This window comes from Bubalus kerabau, chromosome 3, assembly GCF_029407905.1.
Source record: "Bubalus kerabau isolate K-KA32 ecotype Philippines breed swamp buffalo chromosome 3, PCC_UOA_SB_1v2, whole genome shotgun sequence".
Taxonomy (NCBI): domain Eukaryota; kingdom Metazoa; phylum Chordata; class Mammalia; order Artiodactyla; family Bovidae; genus Bubalus; species Bubalus kerabau.
In genome coordinates this window covers 186,176,102-186,191,146 of record NC_073626.1, presented here as the reverse complement: position 1 = coordinate 186,191,146, position 15,045 = coordinate 186,176,102, and the positions used below count along the sequence as shown (strand labels likewise).

The following is a 15,045-nucleotide window of genomic DNA, read 5'->3' as shown; positions in this document are numbered from 1 at the left end:
ACTATTACTTCCCCCACTCCTCGTCCCCTCTACCTGAGGATTGTAAGTTCCTTAAGGATGGAGCCATGTCTTATCTTTGCATCCCCAGTGGCTAATTCAGGACCCAGAATACAGTAGATTCCTATCAATGCTGGAGGAATTGATAAAGATGACGCATGAAGTAGACCCCGCAGAATTTCAAGTGCACTCTTTCCAAGAGGGCAAACGGGAAACAATCAGCACTCACTGAGTCTGCCTGCATTAGCGACATCCGTCACCCAAGCCCCACTCCCTGGGGGAGATTGGCCCCAGGAAACTGGGTGGGCACAGGGCGGTGTGGCATGACTGGGCTGGTTGAGGCGCCCTTGGCAAAGCTCCACCCTGTGCATGCGTGCTTTGTCGCCCAGTCGCCTCCAACGCTTCATGACCCCATGGACTGTAGGCCGCCAGCTCCTCTGTCCATGGGATTCTCCAGGCAAGAATACTGGAGTGGGTTGCCTTTTCCTCCTCCAGGGGACCTTCCCGACCCAGGGACTGAACCCAAGTCTCCTGTGTCTCCTGCATTGCAGGCCGATTCTTTACTCACGGAGCCATCGGGGAAGCCTACCCCCCACCCCAGGATGAACCCAAGCTGAAGTTCAAGTTCCCCACACATCTGGAGGCTGGCTCGCCATCAGCCTTCTGGACAGGAGGGAACCAGGAAGAGGAGGTGGAGGGAAGGAGTGTGGAGGGCCAGGGAGGTGATTCTCTCAGGAACGGAGCCCCACCATCTGGTTCTGCCCCCGGCTTTGCCCTGGGCTTTGAGACAGAACTCCCGGGAGAAGGTGGCTGGGAATCCAGCCCTCTCTCCTGGCTCCTTATCTGCCTCCTGCTGTCAGACAGCCTGCCGCAGAGATGCCAGGGGGCTGAGAGCTGTCTGGGCTGGAGCCACAGACAGAACATAATTAAAACAATACTCCTGGGCCGGCAGAGAGGGTGGGAGCACCCGAGGATCCTTGCTTGGGAACACAAGGAGTATGGAAAAGCACAGAGTTCCCTTCTCAGAGAAAAGACAGGGTCATCAGCAGTCACAGAACAGCCTTGCAAATAAACGGCAACAGGCTACTAGCCCGCTGTGGCTCCCGCAGCCATCACCCAGAAGAAGACCCAAAAAGGACCTCAAGTTCATATTCCACACCCTTTGGACAGCTTCTCTTCCTGCTCCTTCCCCCACCTCTCGAAGGCAGTTGATTGCTTGGGAGGGTCTCAGGAACCTCATAGAGAATCGGCACCTGCCCTGAAATGCGCTCAGCAGTCACTGGTGTTGGCGTGATGACAGCCATCTTTTTGTTGTTTCTGGCTGTGCTGGGTCTTCTTTGCTGCACACGGGCTTTCTCTAGCGGCAGCGAGGGCGGAGTTCCTCTTTGGTGCAGTTTGCAGGCTTCTCACTGTAGCAGCTTCTCTAGTGGTGGAGCACAAGCTGTCGAGCAGGTGGGCATCAGTACCTGTGGCCCATGGGCTTGGTTGTTCCCCAGCACGTGGGATCTTCCTGGCCCAGAGATCGAACCTGTGTCCCCGGTATTGGCAGGCAGATTCTTAACCCCTGGACTACCAGGGAAGTTCCCAACCATGCTTTTATTTATTCATTCAGCACTTAGGATGCCATGCAAAGCAACAATAGACCAGGAGCGTGCTCTCCAAAGGGGATGATACTTCTGCTGCTTGGTCCCTCAGTCGTGGCCGACTCTTTGTGGCCCTGTGGACTGTGGCCCGCCAGGCTCCTCTGTCCACAGGATTCTCCAGGCAAGAATCCTGGAGTGGGTTGCCATTTCGTTCTCCTAAAGGGGAGGATAGACGTGAATAATGTAATCTCATGGAGACAAGATGAATCCCGACAGATTGCTGGAAGGAGAGAAGCTATGTTCTGTGAGAAGCCTGGCATGGTGGACTGGCTTCCCTGCAAAGGGGGCCCTGAGTGGACACCTAAGGGCAGTGGGAGGTGGCTGGTTTATTTTGGCTCACGGGCTGAGCCTTCCAGATAGAGTGTGGCAAGGACAAAGGTTTGAGAGCACACAGGTCACATCTGAGGGATGAGGTGGAAGCTGGGAGACCCACAACGTGAATCCAGCCAGGCCTCGTGTCTGCAGACCTCAGTTCCTCTACTGTGAGGTGAAAACAGAGGGCATAATCACGCCTTCTCTTCTGAGGGGTGGTCGAGCATCACTGTAGGAAGTGGTTGGGGGGAAATGGAGAGAATGAGGCTCTGCTTGCCTGTGGAGGCTGAAGGGGGAGAACTGAGCTGGGCGGCATGACGGCAGGGGGTGCCTCTCCCCACTTCTTGCCTTGCCACCTCTTGCAGGTCCTGAAGGCCGAGTAGCCCGCGAGATGCCGGGTCTGCTGAACCAGATCACAGGGGCGGCCCTGCCCCTCACCGCGTCCGACGTCACCTCCTTCGTCAGCGGCTACGCTCTGGGGCTCACCGCCTCCCTCACCTATGGAAACCTGGAAGTCCAGCCCTTCCAGGGTAAGGGTCCCTGCGGGGGCTTCCCCAGGGCCACGGGCATGCTTAATCCCCCGTCCTGACATGCATCAGCTAGCTGACATCAGACAAGTCATGTCACCTTTCTGAGCCTCGGTTTACCCACCTGCAAAGTAGGAATACCATTTCTGCCCAACAGGTCTTAAAGCTGGGGGCAAGTCATGTCAGGATTTGAACCCAGCTTTGGGCTCTGCCCCAGCCCTGTCCCAGCCCTACTGATGTCCACAGATCACACCCACCGGTCAGATAGTCAGTCCTCCACATCCCCCAGGGAGTCTCACAGGAGGAGAGGTGTCCGGACTCCCTGGAGGCCCAGAGCTCCCAGTGCTAAGCGTGGTTCTCGTCCCCGTGACCTTGGGGAAGCCGCAGTCCTTCCCGATGTCAGGATGCTCCTGTGTCTGTCTGGATGCCAGGGTTTGAGGGAAAAGCAGATGAGGTAACACGTGAGGAAGGGCAGCGTGGAACGGAAAACAGTCTGCGATGTGAGTCATCAGTGTTCGGCAGTCAGGAGTGTGCACCCACGTTCCCCTGCAAGGGCTGTTGTAAACTGCGCTCTAGTCTTTGCATGTAAGGAAGGGAGTTACCAGAAGCCTGGCCAGGAAGGTCCTGAATAAAGGATAGTTATGCTTCGCATCCCTTCTCATCCACAGTGATGGGGGCCTCCGAACTCCCAAACTTCACCTCTTGGGGCACCCACCCTTCAACCTGACCTGAGTGTCTGAAATCCTCTGAGTTCCCAAAAGAAACCTACAAGGGAAACTTTCCTCCACACAGAAATCTTGCAGGCAGAACAAAGATCATGTCCCTCTGTTTCAGGAAGCCTACAGAGGATAGCTTAATGTGAGACCGATGGGGAACCAAAGAGACTGTATTACTTGAACAGCTTTAAGACAGTCCTTTAGCTTTCCATGTGCGGAAGAACCAGTGCCCCCATTTTATAGATGAGGAGACTGAGGCTCAGAGGGATGGGAAACTGGGATTTATGGAGAGCTCGCCATGGTCCTGCCACTGTGCTGCCCCTGGGTTAGTGGGCTGATTAAATGAGATAGGACCTCAGTCCTCCGAGCGTGCTCCCCCAGCCATCGGCATCACCCAGAGCTGGTTAGAAACGCAGAATCTCGGCCCGCCCCAGAACTACTAAATCAGAATCTGCATTTTAACCAGACCCGCCCCCCTCCCCCAGGTGACTCGTGTTTTCTTAAAGTCTGAGAAGCGCTGCCCTGAGACATAAAAATGTATGACGCACACTACGGGGGTGGAGCTTAGTGAATGGTGGCTCTTTCTCCCATTTTCACAATGACCCTGAGTTTGACTCTATCATCCCCATTTTCACACAGGGCTCTGAGGTTTCGAGATGCTGAATGTCACCAGACTGGGGCAGAGGGCAGGGCTCAGATTAGAACCCTAGTTCTCTTCCTCCAAAGACCAGCTCCTGGGCACCACGGGTGATAATCCACCACACAGGAGTGTCTTGTTAGACCCACACAACAGCTCACATAGAAATCCAGATTGCCACTCTCTCTTGAAAAATCAGAAACCCTGGCCACACCAGTAGAGCCAGGAGGATGGAGGAATCTAAAACCTGGGAGGAAGGAGGAGGCAGATGCTCTGGGGAGGAGGTGGTCAGGACGTTTCTCAGAGGCCCCGGGTCCATGTAGGCATGAGCGCCCCCTTCTCCCAAAGCCTCAGCAGAGACCAGCCCCAGGACAGGGCCACCAGGGGACCAATCTTGACACCTGCCCCGCGGTGAGTGCAGTTCCTCCCTGAAGCGGGTGGATGAGGCTGCCTGTTTTAGAGGTTCGGTCTCTTCATTCTCTTTTCTACTCCCTGGGGCCGCGAGGGTGGGGCAGGTGGGCAGAGTGCTGGGTGGTCGTGGTGAGCTTGCAGCACGGCGCAGAGTAAGAGATGGCTGGGACAGCACAGCAGCGGTCCCTTTACTATCCCGCCGCTGACGCGGAGCCTGCCACTCTACGCATCCTGTCCAGCCCTAGAGCTGGGGGGCAGCCAGCCCGAGTCCCCTCGGGAGCCCTCTAAGTGGCAGTGAGCGCCATGGTGTGCTCAAACGGCAGACCAGGGGCTCTAGTTCCATCCCGGGGCGCAGGCACGCCGAGCGGCGCTGGTTCACCCCGTGACCCCAGGCCCTGCTCCGCCAGGTCTCTTCGTGTACCCCCTGGACGAGCACACCACGGTGATCGGCTTCGAGGCGGTCATTGGGGACCGTGTCGTGACGGTGCAGATCAAGGACAAAGCCAAAATAGAGGGTGGCCACTTTGAGGCCACCGGCATTCGGGCTGCGACTGTCACAGGTAAGAGGGCTGGAGGGGCTGTGGCAGGACCTGGGCGTGGCTGGAGCTTCGAGCAGACCGAAAGGGGAGCAGTGGGATCGGGTACAGAGAGCGCTGTACTAAGAGTCGGGAATCCTGTGCGACCGTGGCCCAGTAATTAACCTCTCTGAACTTCACCTTACTGTCTGTAAAACAGGCAACTGTTTCTCCCCTCACTTGGGAAGAGTGGTAAGGGTCAAAGGAGGCAACCGAAGGGTATTTAAGAATCTCTAAACACCAGAAAAGCATATTATCATTCAAGCTCAGAGGTTGTAGAATGAGTCATACCAGGATTTGACTGCCAGTCCTGTCGCTTGCAAGCTTAAATAAGAAATGAAGACTTGCTTTGTAAAATGCAACTAATAATCCATTGAAATCTCACAAAGAGCGTGCAGAACGCTCATCATGGTCACTGGTGCAGAGCTGGTGCTCACACAACGGCTGTGGGTTCCTGCTACGGACGATACTGAGGCTCAGAGCGGGAGTGCCCAGCCCAAGGTCACAGAGCATGTTAGTGGCAGAGCCAAGGCTTGAGTCCAGATCAAGGATCATATGATAGAAAAGATTCTCACCATTGGATCTGTGATGGAAATGAAGTTTGTTCACCTGATCATCAATGTTCAAGAATCTTTGAACACCCATGCTGTGTAAGATGCAAAGTTGCCCCCCAAGAGTTTAGGACTTATCCCAGCCTGGAAGAACAGCTAGGGCATGCCAGGGAGTGACTACAATAGGGAGTTGAACGTGGCCATGCCAAAAACGGTCCAGATCATGTCAGAGGGGGAAAAGAAGGGGCCACATTGGGACCAGGGAGGTTTTCGTGGAGGGGTTGGGTGGGTGGATAAGATGGGCTTAGAAATAATGAAGGGTGGGCCTTTCCGATGAAAAGAAACAGCACGGATTCTGAGGGAGATGAGATGCTCCAGTGTAAATCCTAGGGGGACATAGAGTCTGAAGATGGAGATGTGACCCTCCATCAGGGATGAGTGGGTCCCAGCCTCCCACTCCCGGCAGGGCACAGTGTAAAGTACACAGGCCTGGCGTCAGACGCACGTAGGTTCAGATCCTGGTTCAAGAAATTAGTTGTTTGTTGAATAACTTGAACTCATTGCGCCCCCAAGCTAAGCCTCAGTGTTCCCATCAGCGCACAAGCTCCTCTAACCCAACACACAGCAAGCTTACAGGGGATGAGAGAGAAGCGGCTCACGGCCCCTGACTCCAGGCCTGGCATGTAGGAATCATTCTGCAAACGTTCCATTATCCCTCCTTCCTGCCAACCAGGAAAGGTGGCTCTGGACGAGGATTTGGAGCGGATCCTCTTTGTGGTCAACCTGGGGACCATCGCCCCGATGGAGAATGTCACTGTGTTCGTCAGCACCTCCTCGGAGCTCCCGACGCTGCCCAGCGGGGCTGTGCAGGTCCAGCTGCCTGCTGTCTGTGCCCCGACCGTGCCCCAGTTCTGCACAGAGAACACCAGCGCCCCCAGCCAGCAGGTCCACGGGTGAGGAGCCCCTGCCAGACAAGGCCAGGGTCATGGAATGGGGGATCAGGGTGTGGGGGAAGATAAAGGATAGGCGGTAATGCTAAGCTCTGTAGCTGCCACCTCTTGAAGACTGTCAAGGAATCTCCTTGAAATGGCTGATGTTGGTACTGATCAGAAGTGTCGGAGTTGGGATCAGAATATCCAGGCTTGATACTTTAATGCACTCAAGGGGCATTTTTGGAGCACCTACTATGTGCTAGTGGAGAAGGAAATGGCAACCTATTCCAGTATTCTCGCTTGGAGAGTCCCACGGACAGAGGAGACTGGCTTGCTACAGTCCATGGGGTCACAGAGCATCAGACACGACTGACACGGCTTAGCACGCACTATGTCTAGACACTGGGGTGGGTGTTAGGAACACAGAGCGCACAAACGCACTCGGTTCCTGAACTTTTCGGAACTTGGTGGAAGAGATCATTATCCAGCCAATAACACGACTAAGGTGAACTATTTGTGAACTTGCATGCATAATTAATTATGTGAAAGTGCAATGGAAGAGACGTTCATTGGCTAAGAATATAAAAGAGGGACCCAACCCCTGGGGGTCCAGGGGCCAGGTCAGTCTTCTCTGAGGAGTGATATTTCAGCTGAGAGCTGAGCCAGGAGGCAGACAGATAAGGCACAGGGAGAAACGTTCCTATAGGTGGGAACGGCAGGGGCAAAGGCCTTGAGGCAGCAAGGACGGGGCCCCAGAGGAACTGAGGCACAGGTGACATGAGACGAGGCTGCAGAGATACAGGACACCCTGTGGCCCTGGCCAACTCTGGATTGCTCCCCAGAGCAATAAGGAGCCATTAACAAGGGTTTTCAACAGGGTCGGGTAGGACGTTGCAGCACAGTTTCTCTGTACTCTCCCCAGGGGTAGGGAGGAGGGCGAAGGGGGTCACAGCCTGAGGCACCTGCAGCTGAGATCAGGGATCCTCCTATTCCCCCACTGTGGACCCGGGGGACCAGCGTCTCCTCCACAGGGAGAGAGGAAGCCCGGTTTAAGAGGCCTGCTGCATACGGGAGGTATCTTTTGATGCATCTTATCATTTGTTCTCCCCTGGTGGCTCAGCGGTAAATAACCCGCCTGCCAACGCAGGAGACGCGGGTTCAATCCTTGGGTCAGGAAGATTCCCTGGAGGAGGAAATGGCAACCCACTCCAGTATTCTTGCCTGGGAAATCCCATGGACAGAGGAGCCTGGTGGGTTACAGTCCATGGGGTCACAAAGACTCAGACATGATTTAGTGACAAAACAACAAACTCTTTAACTCCCCCTCCCCTACTCTTGTTCTGAATCTTTGAGTCAAGTTGAAATCTGGGAAGATATAAACACTGTACATATCCAGGAGTTTCATACATATACCCGGTAGGGCTCTGGGGACAGCTGGGAGCACGTGCCCACTGGATCACAGAGGACAATGTCAATAGACTCCTGGACACCGCAGGTTAAAGGAATGATCTGTGACTAGGCTGGGAAAGGGGAGAAGGAGAAGGGGATGACAGAGGATGAGATGGTTGGATGGCATCACTGACTCAATGGACGTGAGTTTGGGTAAGGTCCAAGACTTAGTGATGGACAGGGAGGCCTGGCGTGCTACAGTCCATGGGGTTGCAAAGAGTCGGATACAACGGAGTGACTGAACTGAACTGATGGCCAGGCTGGCGGGGAGGGGTTACTGCAGCCTCCCATAAGGGGCCAGCCTGGAGGGCACTCCTCAGTCATTCCACAAATTAAACACTTACTATGGGCCAGGACCAAGCACACAGATGGGCCAGGCACTGTTCTGGGTGCTGGGAATACAGCAGTAAACCAGAGAGGCAAGGTCCCTGCCCTTAAGGAGCTAGCATGCTAATGAAGGCGACAGACAATAAAGAAAGAAGCTCATAAATATGTCGCGTGTTAGGTGATGAGTTCTATGGAGATAAACGCTACTGAGGCTGGAGAGGGACAGGATGGGGCGGGTGCTCGTTAGAAGAGACAGGGCTCAGGCACCATTTGAGAGCTGGACCATAAAGAAAGCTGAGCGCCAAAGAACTGATGCTTCTGAGCTGTGGTGTTGAAGACTTCTGAGAGTCCCTTGGACTGCAAGGAGATCCAACCAGTCCATTCTAAAGGAGATCAGTCCTGGGTGTTCTTTGGAAGGAATGATGCTAAAGCTGAAACTCCAGTACTTTGGCCACCTCATGCAAAGAGTTGACTAATTGAAAAGACTGCTGAGTAAGATGGAGGGCAGGAGGAGAAGGGGGCGACTGAAGATGACATGGTTGGATGGCATCACTGATTTGATGGACATGAGTTTGAGTAAGCTCCAGGAGTTAGTGATGGACAGGGAGGCCTGGCATGCTGCAGTCCATGGGGTCACAAAGAGTCAGACACGACTGAGCAACTGAGCTGAACTGAGGCAACCTCTGAGGCCTGATCTGAATGAAGGGAGCAAGCCGTGGAAATCATCTGGAGGAAGAACATCCTGAGCTGGGAGTAGAGCAGGCAGGAAGTGCAAAGGTCCTGAGGCAGCTCCAGGCTTGGTGTGTTTGAAGAGCAGCAGGAAGGCTCATATGAACATAGCAAACGGGAGAGGAGTGCTGGAGTCAGATCATGGAGGGCCTCGAAATCTAGAGTGAGGACACTTGCTGGCACAAAAGAGAAGCTGCTGGCACCATCCAGGGTCAGGCCAGGGAACACCAGCTCGTGTGCCAGCTGTGTAAATGCTGCCATCGTGCATTTGTAAATGCAAAACACCTTGTAAATGCAAGCCTGGTACATTTGAGAGGCAGGACTAGCAGAGCTGGGGACATTCAGACCTCGGTGGATCAAGGAACAAGAGGCTTGGGAGTGCACAGCTCCCCTGGGGTGGCCCTGATAAATTTTTGATTCCTGCCCATTCCAGCAGGAAAGAGTTAACAGAGGCACCCTTGGGACTGCAGGGGATGCAGACACCTGGCTGCATCAAATTCTGATGAAAAAGTGGCTTAGATAGAGTGACATGAGAAAAGGTAAGAAAAACAGACCATACCAAATGCTAGTGAGGATGAGGAGGGAGACTCTGGTTCACGGCCGGTGGGAGTGAACACTGGCCCAGACACCTTGCAGTGCAATCTGGCGGAATTTGGTGTGTGCCCTTTGACCCAGGCACCCCAGAGAAATCCTTCCATACGTCCAAAAAGGGAACACGGATGAGGATCTTCATGGGGGTGGCCTGTGGACGCCGGGAGGTGGAGGCAGGAAGAAACCAGGACAATGTAACAGAGGCCCTCAAGTCGGACCATTGTTGTTGTTATTTAGTCGCTAAGTCACGTCCGACTTTTTGCGACCCCGTGAACTGTAGCCGGCCAGACTCCTGCATCCATGGGATTTCCCAGGCAAGAATACTAGAGTGGGTTGCCGTTTCCTCCTCCAGGGGATCTTCCCCACCCAGGGATTGAACCGAGTCTCCTGAATCGGCAAATTCTTTACCGATGAGCCACCAGGGAAACAAGATGAATCACAGCAGCAGCAAAGACTTTGGTTTTCAGACCTTTAAAACGCAGCATTGGGTGAAAAAAAAGGGAAGCTGCTGAATGAGATTCCTAACACAGTGCCATCTTTTCAGCCAAATGTCATGGTGTCTTTTACAACGCTCTGTGCATATTCAGAACAAAAACCTCAGAGGGCAAGGCTGTGGAGGGGAGGGAAATAGAGCGGGATGAGAGCCCGGGTCGGCACAACAGACAGAGGGCCAGAGACGATCGAGCAGCAGATGACTCTGCTAAGCACTCACGAGAGACAGCTGTGTTGTCATGGTCCCTATTCAAAGAGAAAACCGAGACTCAGAGGAGGAGTGGCTCAGGCAAGGGTCCCCAGCTCCCAGAGACAGAGCAGGGATTCCAGATGTGATGCAACACTATGTAAACTGTCCCACAGCTGAGTCCGAGAGACCCGGGTGAGGATGTACGCTCTGCCAAGTGCGAGTGTGGGAACTGAGGCTAGTGCTCCCATCTTGCTGAGTCTCCTCCCTGCTCCCCTCCTCCTGGCCCCTTTCCCAGCAGAGACAAGCACTGCTTTGGCAGCCGGGCCCTGGACTCCTGGAACAGACTGTGCCTGTCGACTCTCCTGGACACCGACGTGTCCAACCCCATGGAATACGAGTTCAACTTCCAGCTGGAGATTCGTGGGCCCTGCCTGCTCGCAGGTGAGTGGAGCTACCTAGACCCGGATGGGGCTGGAAAGAAGATTCCAGATCCTGGGGTGGGGAGAGGAAGGGAAGGAGGGAAAGCTAGCCGGCCCAGGTGGATGACAGCCTGCGGCCAACCTGCCGCCCAACAGGACTCTTTCCCAGGGACAGATTTCAAGACTGTCCCCACCCACCACCCCCCATGGCTTCCCTGGGGAAATGTCCACAGGGCCTAGCAGTCCAAAGTCCGAGGTCGGAGGTCCAAGGTCCTCTCTGGGAGGCCACAGCCACAGAGATGCTTCTCGGGTCCTCCCCTAGGGTGGAGGTGGAGGTCCTCTCAGTGGGGTAACTTTCCAAATCCAGCCACCTAGATCCCACCCTAGAGCTTCTGATGATGCCACTGGTCTGGGGTGAGAGCCCTGGGCACCGGAAACATTGAAAAGCTCCCCGGTGATTCTAACTGGGAGCCAGAGTCAGGCACCACTGTTCTGATGGTTCCCCTCCCCCTCCCAGTCAAGGTTTTAAAAGAATGTGGTTTCGATCCATGAGTGTTCTCCCAGAGCAAGCCGACATTCAACACGAGAGACATTTATGGAGTGCCCTCCGATGGAGCGTGAAGCTCCTTTTGTCTCTGTGGCCTGAGAGGAAGCCACCCCTTTAACCCCCACTGGGTCCCAGGGTCAGGGCAGGAGAGGTTATCTGACCCTGTCTAGCTAAGCTCCCATTTTGCAGACGGGGAGACTGAGAAGGGCTGTCCACAGTTTTGCATCCCGGAAGGCCAGGAGCCCCTGATGGGGCTGGAGTGGCAGTCACCTCCGGCCTGGGTCTCCGGGTCCCCCCACCAAGCTCCTCTCTCTCTGGGGACCCCTGAACCTATCCCATCTTTCTGCGCCACTCAGGGGTAGAGAGTCCCACCCACGAGATCCGAGCCGATGCCGCCCCTTCCGCAAGCTCGGCCGAGAGCATCATCGTCACCCTGGCCAACAGGCACACCTTCGACCGGCCCGTAGAGATCCTCATCCACCCCAGCGGTACTGTGCACGCAGCGGGGGCCCCAGGGCTGCCGGTGGGAGGGAGGAGATGCTGATCCCAGGGCACACAGACTGCCCCCGCCCCAGGGAGAGGGTAGGCTATGTGGCAGAGGAGAGGAGACCAGCCAACTACTGGCTTCCATGTAAACATGGCTCTGATTAGCAGAGTTGAGTGTCTCCTGCCCCATTTCAGCTCCTGAGGCCCCACTGTCTCATCCACCCATTGGTGCACTTTGCTCTCGGGCCAGCTGAACACCTAAGCTTGCTTGGTGAGACCCCAACAGTTCTTTACCCCCAGGGAGCAACTCTTTTATCTCTTTAAGAATTGATAGAATGTCAAGATGCAAAAAGATTGGAGCCCAGGATCACTCCCATTTTACAGATGGGTAAAGTCGAGTCACACACTCTCCTGACTCCCAGCTAAGGATCTTCATGGCCCCACATGCCTCAAGTGACCAGGGTTCCCATCCCCCTCTTTCAACTGGGCGTCCTCCCCACAGCGAAGATCCACCCCTCACCCAAGGTCCCCTACATTGCCCTCACGCTCAGACAGTGCCGTCTCATCTCTGCAGAGCCCCACCTGCCACATGTCCTGATGGAGAAAGGGGACATGACCCTGGGGGAGTTTGACCAGCACCTGAAGGGAAGAGCGGATTTCATCAAAGGGATGAAGAAGGACAGCAGTGCAGAGCGAAAGGTGAGGGTGGCTGAGCAGCGCCAGCGGTGGCAGACCTGGGGTGGCTCTGGGCACCGGGCCTGCGCTGGGCCAGGGAGAAGCCTGAGCCTCAGGGCGGGGGTGGGGTGACTCGCCTGAAGTCACACAGCAAGCTGACGATCCCACCTCCTGCCAGGTCACCTGCTCCCAGTGCCATCCAGGTGCCTGAAAGCATGAAAGTCACTCAGTTGTGTCTAACCCTTTGCGACCCCTTGGACTGTACAGTCCCTGGGATTCTCCAGGCCAGAATACTGGAGTGGGTAGCCTTTCCCTTCCCCAGGGGATCTTCCCAACCCAAGGGTCGAACCCAGGTCTCCTGCATGGCAGGTGGATTCTTTACCAGCTGAGCCACCAGGGAAGCCCAAGAATACTGGAGTGGGTAGCCTATCCCTTCGCCAGAGGATCTTCCTGACCCAGGAATTGAACCAGGGTCTCCTGCATTGCAGGTGGATTCTTAACCAATGAGCTATCAGGGAAGCCCTTCAAGATGCCTAAGCTAGAAAAATTTTAGGCTGGTGGCAGAAATGACCTTGGTCTTCTTCAGGATAGTCTTCCCCCAAAAGGCACCAAGGGCCCTACGGCTGGGTGCCCTCCCGGCTCCATCTCTACTTCTGGGTCTCCCTTTACCCATCTGCTGAATGGGTCTCTTGATTTGCCTTCCTCTGGGATCATTGCTTGCTATTAGGTAAAGAATAAAGGCAGAGCCAGGGAAGCCAGAGAAACCCTCTCCCTCAGCCCGCCCCTCCCCCATGAAGTTCAAGGGTAAGGGGGTCCTCAGCAGGGGCTGGGGGTGGGGAGGGGGGTAAGAGGATGCTGAGCCTCAGCCACAAGCCACCCCCGCAGTCTCCCTCCTGCTGCTATCACCACACACCGCCCTGGGTCCTGAGTGCCAAGGTAGGCTCAAGAATCAGGGCACACTGCTTTCTATCATCTCCCTTTTTAGGTGAGAAAACTGCAGCTTAGTACCCACAATAACTGGTGAGCTGGGAAAAGGGAGTTGGCTTTCATGACACTGAGGCTAAGGACATTGCCCCGCTCATGTGGGGTGGTTGTGCTGAATTTAAGGGCCTCTCTGGCCCCTGCTGGTCTGACGGGCAGAGGACGGTGGAGAGGAACAGACAGGAATGCAGAGAAAACCTACAGCTGATATCCTCCCCTTTGGTAGAGATCCCACCTGAAGGCCTCCGCTTGGAGAGAGGTGGGGGATGGCGCAGGGAAGGTACAGATGGCTCAGTGCCCACCCCCACCTTGGAGACCCTGCTGGAAACATCTGCCCTCCCAGAGGTGCCCCCAGATGAGTCAGTTGGGAGAAGAGGCTGGAGCCAGGTTCTCAGAGTAGGGGTGGCAATGCCAGGGAGCCACTGGGCTCCGAGAACTGCAGCATGCAGGCAGGGGGGATCAGCAGTGAGCCTCCCTGCCTGCCTGCCTGCCAAGCCTTAAATCAATGAGCTCTGGGACCCCTGGAGCAAATGAGAATTAATTTGCCACCTTGGGTTGGTTATGCAAATACCCTGTATTCTCATGAGCTTCAGGGATGACAGCCATCAACCCGCAGCTGCTAAGAAGTGATGAGTTTATTGTAATTGGATAATGGCAGCTCAAGGAGACATCAGAGAATCCTGAGCCCGAGGCCCCCACCCCAATCCTCCGAGAGGCAAGAATCAGGCTCCTGTCACTGATGTGGCCGTTGCTGCCTCGGGCTCTGTCATCTAGAGAACTCTGTTGAGCAGTAGCTTTTGGCTAAGGACCTCGCTGTGGGAGGGAGGACCTGATCCCTCACCAGGGAGGGAGGACCTGATCCCTCACCAGGGAGGGAGGTGAGCACCCAGAAGCATCAACCAGGGAGAGCTGGGTGGGCTGAGCTGTCAAAAACTGTGATTTAACAAAGTGGGGGCAAATGACACAGAGGGAGACACAGATGGAGATGCAGAGAGAAGCAGAGACGAAAGAGAGACAGACTGAAAAATTTTTAAAAATGATGTACACGGGTCAGTAGCAGACAGAAAAACCCACGAGATTCATCTTCTCATTTATTCATTCAGCAAACAGTAAGTGCCCTGTTAGGCATCAGGCTCTGTTCTAGGCACTGGGAAGACTGAAAATGTCACATCCTTTCCTCCTGGCGCTTACATTCTAGCCCAGGGAAACAGACAAGAAGCAAACATACGAGCAAGATCAGTTACGCAAGGACCAGGCTCTGTGAAAGACCTGAAACAGAGTGATGAGGCCTGGGTGCTGAAGCCAAGTGTTTGAGGAAGCTTATCTCAAAACGAGACCTGGTGGGTTGTGAAACCCTGGGAGGAGGTACAAAGAACTGGAGGCAGAACAATGGTGATGTGCTTGGAAGACAGAAATGTGCCCCCTGTGGCCAGAAATGTGGGGCAAACACAAGGTGGACAGGCAGGCAGGGGTCAATCCATAAGGGGCTTCATGAGCCCTGGTGCGGGAATGAGAGGACGCTGTTGCTTAAGCATGAGAGTAACAGGAATGATCACACTGCCTGCTCTGTATGGAACAGATCACAGGGAGAGAAAAGGAAAGAGGCCAGGAAGGGGCTACTGCACAGGTCCAGGCAAAGGTCCTGAAAAAAGAAAGTGAAGTGAAAGTATTAGTCACTCAGTCATGTCCGACTCTATGCAACTCCGTGGACTGCAGCCCACCAGGCTCCTCTGTCCATGGGATTCTCCAGGCAAGAATACTGGAGTGGGTTACCATTCCCTTCTCCAGGGGATCTTCCCGACTCAGGAATCAGACCCAAGTCTCCTGCATTGCAGGTGGATTCTTTACCATCTGAGCC

The 15,045-nt window shown here is 54.8% G+C and overlaps 1 protein-coding gene across 1 annotated transcript in view; it reads left to right on the top strand.

Moving 5' to 3' along the window:
* The first annotated feature begins 2,343 nt into the window (after positions 1-2,343).
* VWA5B1 (von Willebrand factor A domain containing 5B1) overlaps positions 2,344-15,045 on the top strand; it is a 49,282-nt gene continuing 36,580 nt past the window's right edge. Inside the window, exons 1-6 of the mRNA XM_055574499.1 lie at positions 2,344-2,482; positions 4,651-4,825; positions 6,074-6,322; positions 10,375-10,520; positions 11,402-11,533; positions 12,106-12,230. Of these exons, the coding sequence (XP_055430474.1) occupies positions 2,344-2,482; positions 4,651-4,825; positions 6,074-6,322; positions 10,375-10,520; positions 11,402-11,533; positions 12,106-12,230 (966 nt within the window). The remainder of the gene's footprint in view (positions 2,483-4,650; positions 4,826-6,073; positions 6,323-10,374; positions 10,521-11,401; positions 11,534-12,105; positions 12,231-15,045) is intronic.